At 31.9% G+C, this 21,568-nt stretch overlaps 2 protein-coding genes and 1 non-coding gene across 3 annotated transcripts; 2 read left to right on the top strand and 1 right to left on the bottom strand.

Annotated features, from left to right (window-relative positions):
• Nucleotides 1-6,487: 6,487 nt before the first annotated feature.
• On the top strand, nt 6,488-15,994 carry LOC139894001 (uncharacterized). The gene is made up of 8 exons (XM_071877205.1): nt 6,488-6,883; nt 10,073-10,707; nt 11,231-12,288; nt 12,721-12,824; nt 12,909-13,530; nt 13,625-13,706; nt 14,892-14,939; nt 15,545-15,994. The coding sequence occupies exons 1-8, from the start codon at nt 6,559-6,561 to the stop codon at nt 15,746-15,748; spliced, it is 3,078 nt and encodes a 1,025-aa protein (XP_071733306.1). The 5' UTR covers nt 6,488-6,558; the 3' UTR covers nt 15,749-15,994.
• Nucleotides 15,995-16,311: 317 nt separating this feature from the next.
• TRNAM-CAU (transfer RNA methionine (anticodon CAU)) lies at nt 16,312-16,383 on the top strand. The gene has a single exon. It is a non-coding gene; the product is annotated as a tRNA-Met (tRNA).
• Nucleotides 16,384-17,682: 1,299 nt separating this feature from the next.
• Nucleotides 17,683-20,087, bottom strand: LOC139894656 (probable strigolactone esterase DAD2). The gene is made up of 2 exons (XM_071878057.1): nt 19,639-20,087; nt 17,683-18,444 (listed from the first exon to the last, which is right to left on the bottom strand). Exons 1-2 carry the CDS (start codon nt 20,007-20,009, stop codon nt 18,015-18,017), a joined length of 801 nt encoding a protein of 266 aa, XP_071734158.1. The 5' UTR covers nt 20,010-20,087; the 3' UTR covers nt 17,683-18,014.
• Nucleotides 20,088-21,568: the final 1,481 nt, after the last annotated feature.

The following is a 21,568-nucleotide window of genomic DNA, read 5'->3' on the forward strand; positions in this document are numbered from 1 at the left end:
CCATATTCTCCGAATTGATTATTCAAGCGCGAAGTTCGTTGACTTATTACTCCAGGATGATTGTCGGTCGGAACGAGCGGATGAATAAGGTTCAGAATTGTGGATATAATATAATCTTGCCGAGTTACTCTGGAAATGAGATTGAAAATGGTGTCTCGAACAGGTTCGCCGGTAAACGCTTCAGGTTCATTGTCAAGAGGTGAATTCGGCTGGTGGAAGGGATTGCCTTCTGCGCGTCTCCATTAATTAAGTCGACTACGAACCCATCAGATGAATTGATAATGGCTGATTGGCTGATTCATGCCGATGACGCTGTTTTCGGAGCTTAGGTGAACATCTATGTCGGAATAGCTGTCAGAATAACTATCGGAATAGCTATCGGAATCTGAAGGACTCGAACTGGTTGCAGGATTCATCTCGTACGATCAGATGAAGGATTTTTGATCAGAAATAGATTATAGGATGTAGATTAGTATCCTGCAATACATAATTTACATATGCATATATAATACTAAAATCTCATAAGTTACGGAGGAATCTACAGAAGCTATCAGACAAATATAACAATAACAAATACGCTAAGATATAAATTTTTGTCTATACACTATTCATGCAGTCAATGCAATAAGATGTATCTAGACTAAGAATAATAAGCAGGTAATTTACTAAGGATGATAAGCAAATGATTTCCGAAAAAAATGATAAGCAAAAAACTTTTGACATGCAGACACGGTCGAAGTCCAGACTCACTAATGCATCTTAACGACTTATCAGTTAGACACACTAATGCAGACCCGGTTCACTAAGACCACCGCTCTGATACCAACTGAAAGGACTCGTCCTAATCCATCCGGACAAAGTCCATATCGATTATAAACGATTCACAACAGTTGATTACTTCGCGAGGTACTTGACCTCTATATGATACATTTTACAAACATTGCATTCGTTTTTGAAAAGAAAATCTTTCATTACATCGAAAGTTGACGGCATGCATACCATTTCATAATATATCTAACTATAATTGACTTAATAATAATCTTGATGAACTCAACGACTCGAATGCAACATCTTTTGAATTATGTCATGAATGACTCCAAGTAATATCTTTAAAATGAGCAATTACACAGCGGAAGATTTCTTTCGTACCTGAGAATAAACATGCTTTAAAGTGTCAACCAAAAGGTTGGTGAGTTCATTAGTTTAACATAAATAATCGTTTCATAATTTTAATAGACCACAAGATTTCATATTTCCATTTCTCATAAACATACGTCCCATGCATAGAGACAAAAATATCATTCATATGGATTGAACACCTGGTAACCGACATTCACAATATATATATAAGAATATCCCCATCATTCCGGGATCCTCCATCGGACATGATATAAATTTCGAAGTACTAAAGCATCCGATACTTTGGATGGGACTTGTTTGGGCCCGATAGATCTATCTTTAGAGTTCGCGTCAATTAGGGTGTCTGTTCCCTAATTCTTAGATTACCAGACTTAATAAAAAGGGGCATATTCGATTTCGATCATTCACCCATATAATGTAGTTTCAATTACTTGTGTCCATTTCGTAAAACATTTATAAAAATTGCGCATGTATTCTCAGCCCAAAAATATAAAGGGTAAAAAGGCAAATGAAACTCACCTAATGTATTTTATAGTAAAAATACATAGAACGACATTTAACAATTGAACAATGCAGGGTTGGCCTCTGATTCACGAACCTATATCATTTGTTTATATATTAATACATATTCTCGTAATCGAATAAATCCATTTATTATTAATAGTGTATTTGTTATAATTATAAGTTTCATTATTTATTTATACATTTTCCTTTTATATAAATAGAGATGTTAATATAATTAAGTTATGTACTTTGAATATATCTTTGTATATAAAAATCTTTATTTTTACACCTATAGTCTTAACAACATTAGTAAAACTTTTATTTTTATATTAGCAAACTATTTTTAATAATAATAATATTGATAGTTTTATTGATAACCTTAGTAAAATTGATAGTAATGATAATAAATTTTTATAATAATTGTGTTAATAATGATAATCTTAATATTACTAACGATAATATTTATGATAATACTTATAATAATAATTATAATGGTGATACAAATAATTATAATGATAATACTAATATTATTAGTAATAACACTAGTAACATTAACAATTTATAATCATAATTATAACCTTGATAACTAATAATAATAATAATAATAATAATAATAATAATAATAATAATAATAATAATAATAATAATAATAATAATAATAATAATAATAATAAAATAAGAGAAATTGTGTATACCCTTGAGAAGGCTTTGTTTAAAAAGAATTGCCCTGGACCGGGCTTGAACCCGAGACCTCCTGTATACCAACAACCCCACTTAACCATTCTGCTACTTCCATTTTTCCTGATTTATACTGAACCAAATTTATTATAATCTGTTATTATTATCTGTTTGATTTTCTTCATCTTCATCACCATAATTCGAACAGGATCAAACTCATTCACTAATGATTTAGTTACTGGGTTTTAGGATTATCAAACGAAACCAAAAGGATTTGTAACCTAACTGAATTGAATTAATAACAGAAGAAAAAAAAAGAAAAAAAAACACACTTTGTATCAGCATAACCCGTCGATGATGCTCTCAAACACAAATTTTAAAATCTAAGTCGTTTTAGATAATGATTCTAACATGAAAAAGTTTCTAAATCGTTCCTAGGAACTTTCTGAACCATCAATTGCTCCAAAAATTTCAAAACCACTTCGAATTTCACTATGAACAAATTATTTGACTTTTTGTTTTTAAAGTTTGACTCGTAAATTCGTACTCGTTTTTAAGAATTGAAGTATGAAATTTTACAGATAGTTTAAATGAAAGATTTATAACAACTTTGCATTTACACAATTTAAAATTTCAATTGAAATCAAGGTTTTTAGAAAATGGAACAAGAAGAGAGTAAAAAGTCAGTGTTCTTCCCCTTTTTTCTGTTTAATCTGAAATAAAACAAATGTTAATAATTTCTGTAAATTGTAATTGATAAATGAAGTTCCTTGGTATTATTTATCAACTGGGATGGCTTGATTTGCAGCAACTTGGTCGACAGAAATATTTAAGCAGGAAATAATTAAAAAAATTTTGAAAGAGACTTCTAACTTAATCAGATAAGTTTAAAAAAACTTGGAATCAATTTGTACAAATTCGTGGATCCTGTCTGTGAGCTGAAGTTGACATATAACAAAAATTCAGATGGCAACAAAAGCAGATAAAGTCTGATAACGAATTTTTAACACTTTATATTATTACTTACTTTATATATAATGTTAATAAATTTATAAATAATGATTTATTAATAATAATAGGCTGTAATATCATTAAAAAATATTATACTGTCTTCTTAATATATCTGTATTTATTCATGTGTTTATATAACACTTAATTTTATATATTTATTTATTTATTATTATTTTTAGATTATAATTTATCTTATTAATAAATATAATTATAATAATAATACTCTTAATATTATAATAATAATAATAATACAAATCTATAATAATATAATAGTAATGATAATGATAACAATTACTATAAATTGTATAACAATAATATTGTTTATAACAATAATACTAATATTATTAATAATTATCATGTTAATAATGATGATACTATATTAATCTATATATATTAAATTTGTATTCTTAGATTATATATTTAAATAATTTTATTATCACTAATATTGATATTACTATTAAAAGTAATAATAAATGGTAAATTGTAATATGATAATGATAATTTTAATAAATTTAATCAATAATAATGATAATAAAATGATATAATATTCTTATTAATAATGATTATGACCATTATATTCAAACTTGTAATTTAATTTAATATAATACAATTTATTAATTATATCATATATTCTATAACAACTTTTGTTAATTCTTTATCATTTATAAATTTTATATATATTATAATTTACACAATATAATTCTACATAAAATTCATATATATTTATATATATAGATTCATTTAATAATAACTTTATTATATTTTACTTTACATATTTAATTCCACTGATTAATTTATACGCATATATATATATATATATATATATATATATATATATATATATATATATATATATATATATATATATATATATATATATATATATATATATATATTAACAACAATTGTTCGTGAGTCGTCGGGATTAGTCAAAGGTCAAATGTATACATGAACACAGTTCAAAGTTTTTGAGACATCAACATTACAGACTTTGCTTATTGTGTCGGAAACATATAAAGGTTAAAGTTTAAATTTGGTCGGAAATTCCCGGGTTACTACAACAACTAGCATAACCAGTGTTGTAAAAAACCCGATTACTCGCCGATTAATCCCCGATTAATCATTTTTAGGAGCAATCCGTTTCGATTTCCAAAAATCCGTTTAATTTAACGGTCAACGTCAATTGATAGATCAAAATCGAATTTGGTAATCAATGTTTGTCAAAGTAAAAAATGATTAACATTTTAACATGAATTTAAACTGGAATTTTATAGTTTTGAAGCAAAATAAAATTTTTTAGACAATTATGTTAAAATTTATTTTTATATTTATGATTTTTTTCTATAGTTACACATATAATTTTTAAAATTTAACATTTAAACGTATATAGTACAATTCGATTAATCTCCGATTAATCCCCGAATTGCCGATTAATCATTCTAAAGTCCTGACTGATTAATCCCCTAATAGCGAATTTTGCAACCTTGAGCATAACTACTTACATTAAATACAATAATCATAAACATTATTTCTTTACAAACACTCATATAGCTTCGCGAATTCGCGAGTCCTCCACTAGTTATTTTAATATTGAACTAATTATTATTTAATTTATTTTTTTTAATTTATAACGTTCATATTATCCGTTATTTGATATGCCCGCAATTTGTAAAATCGAGTACGAATTTGCAGTGACGGAGCTTGAATACTAACAATGAGGGGGTCAAGATAACCCAATCAAAACATGTAGTGTCATATATATAAATAAAATCCATAAAGTTCAAAATAACATAGATAGAATGATTAATGGTGGAAACAGAAAAAACTAATTGATTTTAACATTAACATTAACATTCAATAATAAAGGAAAAGCTTATCAATATGCTAGTCTCTAGATATTTTAATTTTAATTTGGTGGAGTCAAGATTTGAGCTTATCATATTTAATCCCTAAAATTATAAAAATTGCTAGTAAGGACATAAGTTTTTGAAAGGGACCATGGCCCATTCCTACACCTTAAATCCCCCGTCATTGCGACTTTGGATTGACACTACATTGGCGGTTGGCTACCAATGGTGTCAATATTGACAATGAGATTTATGGACCATATTGGCGGGCTACCGGATGTAATTTTCTTTTTAATATTTTATCAAATCAAATTTGTAAGCATCTCATCTATAGTTAATATTAAATCTTTAATCTTATGATGTCATAAATAAGCAATTATCCTTTATATCCTTTATAAAAATAAATCAAAAGAAAAAAGAAAAAATTAGAAGACATCTAGATGATGTCATAAACAATAATTAAATTAAATTAATAAAACACGATATTTATCTTCTACTTTTTAGTAAATTATTTTTTCCTTTTCATAATAACAACTAAATAATTATTTCATATTATTTTATAACGAACGTGATTATCTTCTGCATCATATCTTATTATTTTCTTTTCTTCAATCATAACAACTAAATAATTTTGGTGGCTAAAATGACAAGTTAGAGTGTGACTGATATTGTGTGATATGTTTGTGTGAGAATAACAAATCTCTTATAACATACTTAAAATAGAATTTCTTAAACATAACAAAATATCATTCATTAGTCAACTTTTTAAACACAAAATAACAATTGTGAGTTTTTTTTACGGGATTAATTACGTTAAATATGTATACAAACAATTGTGACAAGGAAAATAGCAATTGTGATAAAAATTGGAAGAAGGTCGTGAGAGAGAATAAATGTAGTTCAGTTATTCTGACCAAGTTAAATATATCAATATGTTTGTAAAAACAATGACAAGTTTTTTAGTCGGAATATGTGGTTCCACGGGTTATTAAATTAAATGACTTTAACATTTACGTTCACTTAATACTTAAAACATATCATTAAACTATTTCATTAAAAAAAACCCATAGTTTCACGGGTCATTTCACTAATTTTCATTCATTCGTTTTCTTGCTCCTTTTTATTTTATGCTCTTTTCATTTATCTTATTGAGGATGGATACACTAAAGTACCTAATGGTTACCAAATAATATTACAAGCTGAGTTGTACGAATTAAAAATATATTGTATTGATCCATAATATCATATATCATATTCCACATTATTTTTCGAAAATACATTTGGTAGATTTTATGTGTATTTTCTCTTCATTCTTTATGAAAATCCAGAAAGGTCATAAAACCCGGTCTAATTTAGACTCTTCTCAGACACCACCCCCATGGCATCGACTGAGCCACCACCGAAGAAACGCCGAACGTACGACCCGTCGCAACCACCACCGCCACCACCACAATCACCGCCACCTCCACCACCACCGCTATCGTCATCATCAGAACCACAACCACCTGTCACTCAATTAAACACTAGTGCACATGCTACAACCCTAACTCCCGATCAAATTGCGCAAAAACAGAGAAATCAAGAAGACATTAGGAACCTTTACGAATCGTACAAGCAACTTAAGTATTATCTTTCTCAAAAAGATGCTAATCTTATGCCTGAACTTGAACGGGCCTATTTATCCCTAATTACTGCCTCCAGAGGTACATATATATATATATATATATATATATATATATATATATATATATATATATATATATATATATATATATATATATATATATATATATATTAATTCCTTTTTCTAAACCTACATAATGATTGACATGATTAAATTGAAACTGTGTTAGGAATTTATCTTGCAGATGTTGTCTAATTTTGTTTGATTGCTTATTTCATAAGGATATTCATAATTCAAAATATATAAATTACAATAGGTGATCTTTGTGTGATATCTGTTTCTTTGATTTTATAATTTATTTATTTATTTTTTATTTTTTGTGAGAAAAGAAACTACCTACAAATTAATTGCTCAGTTTGATGTTTTGGCACTTTTCAATATATGCTAGTATTAAGTATTTTGGCTTTCGAAAGTGATTGATTGCGTGCATAATACATATAAAAGGTGATAAATGATTTGAGAGTGTCATAAGAAACCAAATGAATTACGAATATGATTCCTGCTAGGTATAGTCTGGCGTACAGTTAAGGACGGAGTAGTTGAAGTTCGTAGAATATTATCCTGCCAGGTGAAGTGTGTTTGATTATTGTGCTTTATGTGTTCATCCATCTTCTATTTTGTTTGCAATTCTCTTTTGTAAGCTTCAAAGAAATCCTAAATCGCAATTTTGAATTTGTTAAATGCACATCATGGTAATTTGGAAGTTTAATGGTTTGATGGTGGACGCTTGTGGTAAACGATGGTGATGATATTGAATAATGAAATGGCAATGTATGTGTCACAAATTAAAGGATGTGGTTGCCAAATCAACAAAACAATTAGAGAAGATGAATATTTAACCGACTATCGGTCGTCGGTAGAGCATGTCATGCAATAAAGACAAGTGCTGTTAGAAAAAATGCTTTAAAATTCGGTACATATAACAAGAACATTTCAAGTTGGATATGTACAATAGGAAAACATGTAAAGTTTCATACATAGATAATTAAGTTTCTAATGTTCTAAGCAACAACCAAACATAATTTGATTGTTTTAGTGTACACATAACAACAACCAATGTTGCAAAATTCGCTATTCGGGGATAAATCGGCCGGGACTTTCGAAGGAGTAATCGACAGTTTGGGTGAGTACGAAACTGATAACGATGGTAGCGCATTTCTTTTTACCCTAAGGTGAGTACCAAATACCCTACCAATTGAAGTGGTATGGTACTAATACGATAAAAAGTGATGCCATTCCCGTTTGGTACCAAAATGAATAACATAACATTCAAAATAAAAGTATAAATATACTAAATCATGCAAGCTCTGAAAACAATCAAAAGAAAACTCGATTCATGTACCAAATTAAATAATTATCAAAAGCTGTACAATTACAACATTACTTAATCCTGGTGAGGCAGGGCATGGACAATTAAAAGCTATAAAAGTACTATATGCATGCTGTTAAAACAAATTTTTGTCACAGAAAAATTCAATCAACTTTTTTATCTATTTATTCATTTTTGTAAGTTCGTCCATTCAGCACATAAAATGTCCAAAACGCCTTAGTTATCATCCAACATTAATCACATCTTCTTGGATCAACACCACCATTTCCTGCAACTAAATTTGGAACCTAAAAACTCGATTTCGACCAAGAGAACCACTGGAATTACCTCAACCATTCCTTTTGCATTTAATCGTGTTTTAATTTTCAATTAAAATTTAGATTTACTTTATAGGAGGAGGCGAGGAGCTAACAATGATTGTGGTAGTGCGATGTTTACTTAGGATTTATTGTTTTAAAAATGAAAAAGAATAAAAATTTATAATGTGGAGCTAAAAATTTATAAAATTTAAAGATGAGGGTATTCTAATCATTTCTCGACCTTGACCCGAATTTTGACCGTTGTGCAACTTATGAAACGTTTTTTTCTGAATCGGGACGGGCTAGTCACCAAACCGCCGCTTCGGCCGCTGCAACCGCCGTTTGCAACCATGGGTGGTATGGAAAATGGGCGATTTGTACTTTTTACTTTACATTTGAATGATTATTACTTGAATGATATGTTATTAGTAATTTTCTCGTTTAGTTTTATTTCCTTTGATGTTATTATTATTAGCTTTTAATAATTTACTCTACATTTATTAGTAATTTACTCTACATTAGGTAATAACAAGAACAATAATAAATTCTATTTCTAAAGAGTTATTTATAATTAATGCGATAATTTAAATTAAAAGCTAAATATGGTTAAAGCATAATCATTCTTTTCATTTTTTTGTTCATACGTAGAACCCGGTCTGTCATATATTGTCCTTGAAGAAAATGCTAGACACCGCCGCCATGGCATCCATGGTGTTACCACCTAAGAAACGCCTATCATACCGGGAACAACCACTACTACTACTAACACCATCACCATCACCATCACCATCACCGCTAACACCGTCACTACCACCGCCAGAGACTCAACTACCGGCAACTCAAACAAACACAAATGCACCACCACATGCTACAACCCTAGCCTTAGCTGCTGAAAAAATTGCTCAAGAGAAGAGAGATCAAAAAGAAAAAAATGAATTCTACGAATTCTACAAGCACCTTAAGTATTGTATATCTAAAAACAATGCCGATCTTATGCCTGAGCTTGAAAATGCTTATTTATCCTTAGTTAATGCATCCAGAGGTACATATGTGTGTGTTTGTTCGTGTATTGATTCCCATCTCTAAATCCCAACGAACTGTTGAGATGATTATACTAAGATTATAAGAAATTTATATTATAAAGGTGTTATTTTGTTTGATTGGGATATGAAACTATATCTGCCAGTATTGGTATACATAATCTTTGTGCGATCTCTGATTATTTAATACAGATGTGGATTGTTGTCATATAGGTAATTACTTAGGAACTTACCTGTCCATCTTATAGAAAGTAAAAAAAATGTATTTTGATTGCATATCTAGTACTGATATACCATCAACATTACTTATTTGGGGGCATTTAAAAAAATGCAGGTGATTGTGATCTCTTTTGTTTATTTGTTAGTGTCTAACTCAGCCTATAGTTGGATGGTGTATCTCATTTCATAGGAGACATTTGCCAATGTTTGGAACTTGTAATTTGTATTTGGTTTTAACACCATGTGCTACTTTTTGTTCCTCCAATAGTTATGGTTAATTATATTGCATTTTGAGTATCTGAATGTTTTGTTTTCTGCAGGTTGTGTAAGTGTACAACGTCTTGTGGCCGAGTTTGTGCCAAAGTATTCTCAATATTGTCCAAATGCTCTTGAAGCAGCTGCAAAAGTGTGTATCGATATACATAACTCAAGCATAACAGCTATAAACAAAGGCGATGATGTTGATAATTTCTCATTTGGAACTGCTAGATTCTGTATAGTTGGTTTAGCAACTATTTGTCAATCTGCATCATCTTGTAATGTCCAAGGCACATGTTCTGCAGTATTTATGAATGTCTTAAACTTCTTCATTTCTTCATTAGAAGGACGAGAATTTCTCCAGGTTGTAAATAAGGATGTTGTGAAGATTTATGATTGTCTAAACACTTCTGAACTCCAAAAGAAGTTTTCTGATGGTGACGAGGCGCCAGCTGTCACATTATCCAGATGTCGTGCGTTATGCATCATGTGGATATTCTTTAAGTGCCCTAGAAATATACTCGAAGCTTGCTTTGAACTTAGTAGGTCCGATTTAACTGATACTGGTTTAAATGGAGGCATTTATTTTCTTAATCAGGTGACAACTAGAATCGACACCATTGGTGAGCAAGTTTCGATAAACAACAGTCTTCATGAAGATGCGTCTTCTGGGTCTAAAAGCAGCTTATTGGGTCTGGTATGACATCTGTAAATATATCAATAGTTGTGATACATGTATAAAGAGGTTGAAAATTCTGTGGGTTGGGTAACGGGTCAAAAAGGTTACTTTTTTGGTTACAGGTAGAAACATATCGAGTTGGCTTGAGGAACTTCTTGCTTATTTGTTTAAAAATGGATTTAGGATGCTAATGTTACTAGCTAATTTATATTATGTCAGTAATGATCAAATTTATTAAATAAAATTGTGTTTGGGATGTTTAAACCATTCCCTTTTACGATTATCTTTCTGGTTCAACCTGTCTGACATGGTATGGATGAACCATTACAGAACTATAAATAAATAAGTAAGTGGGTTGAGATTGCCACCTCTTTAATATGTCATTACAATGCTACCTTTTGTCACTCTAATAACATGCAATTACAAGTATATCCATGTATGTAAGTTTTATATGCGATTTTAACAAGTTAGTTCCATACTAATAGAAGTTTATAAATACAAAACGTAATTTGTTTATGATATTATGAAATCTTCCGAGCAGGTTCTTGATAAGGATCCATCTTTGAAGTCATGGATATTCTCGACAGTTAATAGTATAATGAAATCATCATCACCTGATTTCGTCTCTGCTATAACCTCTGCTTTTGAGAGAATATTTACTTCATTTACAGAACAATTGAAGTCACATGAAAAACAAGTCGACAACAACAAAACTGATGTATTTAGTCCGTCCAAACTAATACATAGACAGTTGTCTCGTGCCAGCTCATCAGAACAAGATATACGCTCGACAAGTCCAAATAACAGTGGAGGTCCACAATCTATGGATGTGGATTTTGTGGATCATAGAGACTTGCCTCGTGCCAGCTCATCGACGCCCAAAGCAGTTCGTGCCAGCTCATTAACGCCCAACATGGATAAGCATGCTTCAAGACTAGAAAATGGTGTACCCTTGAATGTCTCTAGATTTGAATCATGGCACTTTGATGGGGATCGTGCTGCAATGGATGTATATTCAGCTTCAAGACATATTTGGGTGGGCTCATTGGGTCCCGAGGCGTCTGAGCCACTCATAAGGTTCCAATTTGAACGATTCGGTCCCATTGATAAACTTTTATACGTGCCTTTTAAAGGATTTGCAGTGATCGACTATAGATACATTATGGATGCTATAAAGGCTAGGGAAGTTATGAGAGGACGTTCTCTATGGGGTGCTTGTCTCGTTATAAAATTTTTAGATGTAGGGTTGGGTATACGAGGTGATAATCATGGTCTGCTTGTTGGTTCTAGTTGTCATGTGTATGTTGGAAATATATATAGCCAATCAGATAAGGATGAAGTATTGTATGAATCAAAGAAAGTACTTTTTAAGGGCTCACTTGCGGTTAATGATCTTTTGAGTGAAGGTGCATTGTTGTTGGAATTTGGGACCCCCGAAGAGGCAGCTACAGTAATCGCACATCTTAGACAGTATCGCAAGGAAAAACGGGATTTTTATCAGTCGCCATCTGTTGGTCCTCTGCATGTTGATGTAAGACACAACAATGTTGGAATTGCTATTGGTAGTTCACCTCATGCTCAAACTATGGTTGGATTCAGGTACGATTTTAGTCTTTTCTTGAAATTTTCAAGAAAACCAATTTTAAAGAATGCACACAGAAATAGTTGATTGATTCGTATTGGCATAAAATGTGTAAATGTATTTTCTCCACTTGTGAATTTTACAATAATTTGTTTTCAGTTTACAATAATATTTTAACTAATTGCAAATTCAAGCTCCATGGTAAAATGATTTTTTGCATATCATCTTTGCTTATACTCTTTTAGCTTTACTTAACATATGTTACGGAGTATAAATGAGTATGTCCTTTTGTTTCTGTATTTACTAATGGTTGTATAGGAGGAATATACATTGGCTGTAAACTTGTAACTTAACTACTTGAACACTTGATAAACACAAGGATAGGTTTGTAGTGATCACAAATGTATGTTACTTTTTTAATATGAATCATATGAACCATGTTTGTGCAGTCATTATGGAACACACAGCACAAACCCCATGGAGTTGACTTCTCCAAGAATGAATATGGTCAATCAAGGAGTTACTATGCAAAATGGATATCTATATCAAGCAGGTTAAATTCAATAAATATTTATTATGTATTTCAAAAGGGGTTATTTTTATTCTTGTGTTTTATTTGTTTGTAATAAAATTTTAGGTGGTCATATCGCATCTGGTGCTCCCGAACAGAATTGGACTTATGGTAATCCAGAAAGTGTACCACATTCGACACCTATTCATGGGCATAATCATGCTCCACCACCAGAGCCAATGCAATCATCTTCATACATGAGGCCTATGTATTACCCTCCAAATAGTTCATGGGACCCACATGGAATGATTCATCACATGCCTTTGAATGCTCATAATCATGCTGTCGCACCACCTCCTTTCTTACCCGCTTCTGTGACCCCACTGGCCCAGGTACAAGGAACTGCATTGCCACAGCATCATGATCACATTCACATGTTTTATGGTCCACCTCAACCTCACCCGCCACCTCCATTGCCACCTCAGCAAAACATACAGCCTCCATTTCCTCCTCATCCAAGCTTGCCACCTATTCCTCCTGAATTGCCACCACCATTGCCGCCATCTCCTCCTACGCTCGAGTCTCAACCACCACCACCACCGCCACCATTGGAATCTTCGGTAGCAGGAGGTCGTGAATGGCAGGGCACATTGAGTAAAAGTGGGGTCCACTATTCGACAATACATGCACATAGACTTCAGTCGGATGTCTGCAACTATTCCGATAACAACATCTCAGAGCCTGCAGAGTACTATATCTTTTTTCTTTCTTTTTTTTAATAATTTCTTGCTACAAAGAAACAAGTGTTGCTAGTAACTGATAATCTTTTGCTGGTTTTGCAGATGGCCTACTAAATTGGATATAACAAAGCGGACTGATTTTAAACATGTGATGTCAACATTCTCTAGCACCCCACCACATAAAGTGAGTTCCCGATCACATTTTACAATTGCCCACTATCTGTTCTCTATGTTAGACTTGTTCTTAATTTAATATATGCTTCTTTTGATATCACGACGTGTATCGTCTGAACAAAATAGCTAATTGGTATTTTTACTTTCGTGTGAAAATGGTGTATTTCTGTTGGTTAGAATGGAGCAAAATACTCCCGTGTTCCCTACAGGAAAATGTATCAATCGTAAATCTGTTTAGTGGATAACTATAATTCATGCCTGCATTCGAACCATTAAGATGTTAAAAGTGTCAAGTCAGTGAAGGATGAACTAAATAGGTGTATCCAAATCTTTAAGTTTAGATCACTTTCTCATATACTATCTATATTTACTTTAGACCTTGACTATTCCTATCTCTCCCGTTTTATAATGCAGTTGGATGTTCCTTAGTATTAAGATGTATGCGTAATATTAGAAAGTTGTGTGATGATTATATCCTGTTTATCTTTGAGAATACATAGATATTCTTAAGAGCATTTATCTTATCTTTTGTATGTTCATTGAAGCTTGTTATGTTGTAAGAGCATAATGCATCTTATAAATATATGTTAAAGCAATTAATTTTAGGAGAGTACACATATAGATTGTAGAGAAAACGATGGAATGAAAATAATGAGCAAGTTTTCTAAGCAGACTAAGTGGCCTTATTGGTGTTAAAGTGGAGTCGTATCATTGAATGTGCCTTTACATGTACATCATAAGGACGCAAGGTCTTAAAAACATTTCCCTTAAATTTTGACCATCACGTGTTCACAGTTGTACTTGCCTTTTAACTCGTGTCTTTTAAACAATACGGAGTATTATTTTTCAATCTCAAATTTCAACCCTCTTTTGTCGGTAATTATTTATTTTTTATTTTACAAATTAAATTATAATCAGTTTCTCATGACACCAAAGTTTGTTCATTTTCAACACAACAAAAACATAAATACCTCAGATTATTCAAGTTGATAAAGGACGTTTCCCTTTTGTGGTAACTAAGGGAAAACATAAACATCTCTTATTGATTATAATAAATTATTTTGATATATGGAATGACAATTTTTGTATAAGTTTTATTACATTATTTCATTATTAAAACATGAAAGATTTGAAATTGCAGCTTTACCATATTCTTCAAGATATTAATATTATTGAATTGTTGCATGTAATATAGAGAGAGGTGTGTCAGCTGCTCCCGACTTCTGCTGGTGACCACAAAGGCGTAAGTTATCTTGTCCTAATTATGGTCTCCTTAAAATTATAACTTTTTTATTTAAACCAGTTTTTATCCTAAGTTTGCTCAAGTGAGCATATAAAATGGAACTAATGCTCATTCAGCTAATAGCAAACTTGACCTTCTAGAAATAAAAGGGAAAATTACACCAAAGTCTGCTCAAGTTGAACTTTTTTTTTCCATGGTATATATCGAACCAAAGATAAGTTCTATGTTATGCATTAAATTTCTGAAAACTTACTATTCTAAAGATCTTATTTTTATAACAATTAAATTTGATTACGTGGCACCTGTTGATAATGTGTTGTCATATATGGCTGTCACGTTAATAAGTGATCACCGTTTACATCATTAACAAGTGGTGGGAAGGTTATTTCATAAGATAGAACTTATCTAGTTCGATACAAACAGGTGCAAATGAAATTTTCAGAAAATTGGAATATTTGATACTACGGTCTTCCAAACCGCTCAGATATTTTTAAAGTGACCGCACACATACGCACATTCCCTCGCTAAAACACCATGATGTTATAGAAAATCCAATCAATCAAGTTTCTTGTCAGCACAATGACAATCTATTTCCGATTCTGCAGTTTCAGGATTTTATATCGTACTTGAAGCAGAGAGAGTGTGCCGGAGTGATAAAGATTCCAGCTACAAACACCATTTGGGCAAGGCTTTTGTTCATCCTTCCGTATTCCAGTGAAACATGTTCTCTTTTCTCTGTTGCACCTGATACTGCAGACTGCTTAATTGGTCTTGTTATACCTAAAGAAACCAATTATGAATGGGTATGAATTACCACCTATGAACCCCCTTTTGCAAATGACAAAATTGAAGTTTCAGGTTCTTCTTTACTAGCTGAATCCTTGGATCTGAAGATTGTCAAGTGTAAGTAGATTTTAGATGTAGGTAGTTAAAGCTTAGTTTTCGGAGTCTCTTTCTGTTTGTAGATTTGTGAGTACTGAATATGTTGTCGTCATCTACTTCCTATTGTACTTCAATATGATAAACTTCCAATGTAGAAAAAAAAAAATTCAATTATGAGCAGTTAGCAGAAGCTGGTAATTTTGTGAAATCACAATTGTTGCCATGTTATTTTATGATCAAGTAAACTTACTTTCTGACGATGCTAAAGTGATCGTAATGATTAATATATGCATTTATTGCCATACGAACAAGCTTGATCTCTCTATATATATATATATGATTAATATATGTAACTATTGCCATACGAAGTAGTAGACATGTACATTAGAGCGTAAATCAAATGATCACTAAAGTAAAATAATGAGAGTACAAATGCAAACAAAAGTGATTATAGGGTATAAATAACTTTATTATACGAATGTAAGCAACAATCAGAGTGGCGCAGCGGAAGCGTGGTGGGCCCATAACCCACAGGTCCCAGGATCGAAACCTGGCTCTGATATAATTGGAGTGGCTTCCGTCTATGTTCTTTTTCCAACACTTAAAATGACAAAAGTTTTACACATACGATCCCTAAAGAATGCTGCGAACATGTTTGATCCCTTTACTGTCCTTTTCAAAATTACACATGTGGTCCTATTTTTTTTTTTGTAACGGCCACAAATATTATTAATAAAGACTCCCTAGCGAGAAGCTAGGAAAGCCTAAAAAATTACAATGGTTTTAATTGCCAAACATTCCAATTTACATTCGATTTTCCTCTAGAATTTAGCAAAGTAAAAGAAAACAAAACAATTGAATCAAATAAAGCGTTTTTCTTCAACGCCTTCGCGGGTTAACTGTCCATGTATCTCTAAGAGTGCCAAAATGTAGCTGCAAAATAACATACAATCTTGTTTTGGTTGTAGACGAAGCATCCCAATCTTCGAAGCAACTCGAGAATCCTGCCTGATCACCGAAGATATGTAGCTCACTATCCATCCATCTGTATATCTGACGCCAAAGTGCTATAGCTAAATCGCAATTGAACAAAACATGACTGATGGTTTCGATTCTGTTACTACAAGAGACGCATGTAATGCGTTCTCTCTCCAAACCTCTTCGTGAAAGATTATAACTGTATGATTCCTAATAATGTTGAAGCAAAGCTGTAGATTCTTGTTTTATTCTTAAAATTACACAAACAGTCTTCAATAAAATCTTTTGGTTAAAGTCCCACTTTCAAATCCAGGCAACATTCACACACCAACACTTGATTACCCATAGCGTACGGTTTTATTTTACGTTTCTAACAATAAAACTTATTCTAGTAAATATTAATATAAATTACAGACATTATTGAACACTGAAAAGTAATTACAGTAGAATTAATATATTTATATACTGTAAATTGTAGAACACCATAGTTCCCAAAATTTTGTGATGATTAGAGATTCTTAATTAAATATACACGATCATTTTGCCTTTCAAAAAAAAATATATATATATACACGATCATTTGAGCACAAGACATGTTAAACAAATCGTTTTAATGGCAGACTCTCTTGGCATATACAGACACGTGCTTGAATCGACAAATGAAAATTTTGATCGTAACTTTAAATGCGACGCCGGACCACCAATTCTATAGTTGTTTAGATCGTCTACTGTCATCCACACAAACCACAATGCACAACGGTACATCAAATTATCTTTCATTAGATAGTGATCACGCTTGATCTTAAATATCTTATACCAGTTTCTAAGGCCTTTAGATCTTGTTTTGTTATTTATATATATCACCTTTTCTCGAAAAAATAAATAAATAAAAATATTATGGATTTATGGTGATCGTGCTTTACAAATTTCCTTCTAGAATCATAATGGGATGTTGTACGGACACGTAAAATAAGGACAAACGAGAAGAAGACAATAGAACACGTCAGAAGATGGAGATACTTATCATTTTCCCATCGTCCACAAATTATTCGACATGTGGTCACCGAATCTATAGCCATATATCCATCCACCAATATTCTTTCAAGTGGATACAACTATAGATAGATATATAGTCATTCAATTTAATTAATTAGTTAGGCCCATTAAACCCCACAATCAAAAACCATAACAAAAACATCATCATCATCACATCATCTATCTAGAAAGAGCTCTTGTTAAATGATGAGCCAACAATGCCGGAGCACTCAAATGTGGCAAATGACCTTCAACATTCATCATCTCCACCGTAACCCGCCCTCCAAGATGTTCCTTCAAGTACATAGATACCGATGTGGGTACTGACATGTCTTTTGCCGTTTGAATTATACAGCATGGCACTTTGACTAACCCTAACACGCCTCTTAAATCACTAGTGAATACTATTCGTGAAACGAATAGTGAGATATCTGGCCGGACGTTGAATAATGTCCGGCTGAATTCGCGAACGGCAGTGGGCACGTCTGCGCCCACTGCTAATGGAGCGAACCCGTTAACCCAAGCTTCGTAATTTGATTCCATTGCTTGGAAAACTTTCTCGATTTCTCCTTCTTCAAATCCGCCGTGGTAGTCTTTATCATTCAAGAACCTAAAATTAAGTTAAAAAAAATTCATGTCTAAAACGCTTTATTTATGACAAAACTTTTTAAAAGTGAACATATATTAAGAAGATGTGAATGACCAATGAATTATACATCCTTTAAACCTATATTTTTTTTTGCATGTACATAAATATGCATACCATATAAGATTTACTTAGACCCGGTTTGAGCATATAATTTCAACCAGATCGGTAACCACGGTGGGACATTTCTCAACCAAACCAACCAAATTAGTGTGTCAAACAAAACCAACCGAAGTCATCAAAGCTGGTTTAGTTCGGCAGGCAGTAGCGGATATCGAAAACGTAGTCACGAGTGTCAATAGTTAAAACTCGAAAAAATTTACACTATCGGCAGAACAGTTTTTACCACTGAATTGATACTAGGTCCGCCTTTGTCATCAGGACAGTTTTAACCATTATTTTCGTAAAAAACTTGGAATAAAAATCATGCTAATTAACATTCAAGTTACATAACTCGTGTAACAGTACAAATCATATTATCTAATTACTTTCATAATCTAATAAAATCTCGGTTTAAAGTGGTTAACAACATACAGTATCAATTAATAAAACTTGACTTTCATAACATTGTTACATAAGTTTTCATATACCATCTTTGATGTGAATTTGGCTACTTGCATAGATTGACAAACTTGCAAATGAAACACTTGATGAAGCAAATATGGAAGTGTTTGTTAAAATCCTACTCAAGTCATTTGAATTTAATACTTATAACAACCGATTTATATATATGATATATAATATAATGTACTCTAATTGCTTGGTTTTAAGAGGCCAGTTTAAGCTTTGAAACAACCAAGACACTCTTACCGGTTATAAATAATGAACAGTCCAAACCGGCCAAACTTTGATTTGGCCGGTTTAATAGGTTTAGGTCAACCATTAACATCCCAATTACTTGTATTATAACCAAGTGATTCACTAAAATATGACCAAATCCGTTTATCGTTAGATCTAATTTATGTAATTCAACAGAATTTAATCAACATTCACATAAATCAGAGCACCTATCAACGAAATTATACTCAATTTAACTACTACTATAAAAACATAAATTAAAGATTCGGTAAACACTAAACCTAAATTGAATCAGCTTCACTTGTTCAATCAATATAAAAACAGTAATCGAAATTAAATCAATGAGAAATTAGGGCGTACCGAGGTGAAGCACCGATGAGAATAAGTTTAGTAAACAGCTCCGGCCGACGAATCGCCGCGAGGATTCCGATCATCGACGATAACGAATGGCCGACGAAGTAACACCGATCAACGCCAATTGAATCAAGTATTTGAAGAAGATCATCGACGTAAGCCTGGAGCGAAATATAACGACGGAAATCAAAATAATCAGGATTAACGCTACCGGCACACACGAGATCGTACAAGATGACTTTATAACGAGATTGAAAGTACGGTAAAATGCGATGCCAAACGGACTGATCGGTGCCTAATCCGTGTGAAAAAACTAGGAATTTTTTACCGGTTCCGACTACTCGGACGTTGAGTGCGTCTATAAGAGTGGGGCCCATTGAGAAGATGAGAAACAGAGAAATGAGATGTGATTTTTAATTTTTTTTTTGGGAGTTGGATAGTTATGGAAATATTTATTTATTTTGTAGTATTATTTATAGTGAATGAATAAAGGCCAAAGGAAATGTTATCCATTATAGTGGGACCCACCACACATTTTTTCACACCAACAGAATATCATCGCAAGCATAACTTTATCAAAGGATAGGATAGATTAGGTTGATGGATGGATAGATTGGTGCATACCCATTTTTATTTGAGCATGTTCACCAGTGTACTCAACAAGGGGGTTCTTCAGTTCAGTTTCAACCGGTACGTTTAATTAATTCTTAATTAAATAGTTCAGGAGCTTAATGACAATAGATCAATATAAATTGATGTTGTATTCATATTCATATTCATTTTGTTTTTTGCCATTCATATTCATATATGTATACTTTCAAATTCAGTTCATCAATCCATATTCATATCTACTGAATTAAGCGATTAATGGATATTCATTAAATATTAAAAAATTCTTATAATCATTCCTCATATGCGATGAAAAAAAAATGTAGTATAGCAAAAATAAATATAACATTACATAATTAAATTTTTGAGAGTGTTTCACTCGGGTGAAGAAATGACTTGTTTTTATTCTCGGATATGGGAATGATTGTCTACATCTCACCTCCTCATATACTACTCATGTGGTATTGGGTTTTGTTGTTGTTGTTGTTGTTGTTGTATAATTAAAATATATCCACAAGAATGTACAATCTTTGTAAAAATTTGTTGAATCTAATATATAACATAGATTATGAAAAATTAAATATGTAATATGTATGTTTATTTTGTTAGATATATGTGTTTTATTATAATATATATTATAGTTATTTTATTATAAGATTGAAATCAAAATGTAAATCTAACGATAAATGCATTTTGAATAGTAAAAATGTGAGCACATATCTATAATTATGTATGTATTTCGGGTTTTAATAGATATACCCATGGATAAAACTTTTCATCCATGTCAATATCCATATCCATTTAGGTTCATCCATATCTGTATCCGTAACCATTTAGGTTCATCCATGTTCATCACGAAGCGGGTGAATTGGGTGGATATTCAATGGATCGGGTGACCATTGACATCCCTAGTTCAGCGTTGAATGCTCAATCATTAGCATTCATTTTATTTGTTTATGAACTCTGAATAACATTTGATGCTCAATTACATCATTCAAGTTATTATTCAAAATGATTATTAAATATGTTACTGCCATTCAGTATTAACTACATTCAGAACCTTTAAATCGTTCAGATTATGAACCATTCAACGCATAATCATTCAATTTTATCAAACGCACATTAACTCGAAAATCAAAACTGAACCTTTACATCATCAACCGACTTCAGAAACCCACACTCCACAATAAAACACCTCTTGAAGTACTATTCAAACGTAGCCCCAACTATACACGACTAAAAGTCTTTGGATGTTTATGCTATCCATGGCTTCGTCCCTACACCACATCCAAACTTAAGCCACGGTCCAAGACATGTGTATTCTTGG

This window comes from Rutidosis leptorrhynchoides, chromosome 2 (genome assembly GCF_046630445.1).
Source record: "Rutidosis leptorrhynchoides isolate AG116_Rl617_1_P2 chromosome 2, CSIRO_AGI_Rlap_v1, whole genome shotgun sequence".
Classification (NCBI taxonomy): domain Eukaryota; kingdom Viridiplantae; phylum Streptophyta; class Magnoliopsida; order Asterales; family Asteraceae; genus Rutidosis; species Rutidosis leptorrhynchoides.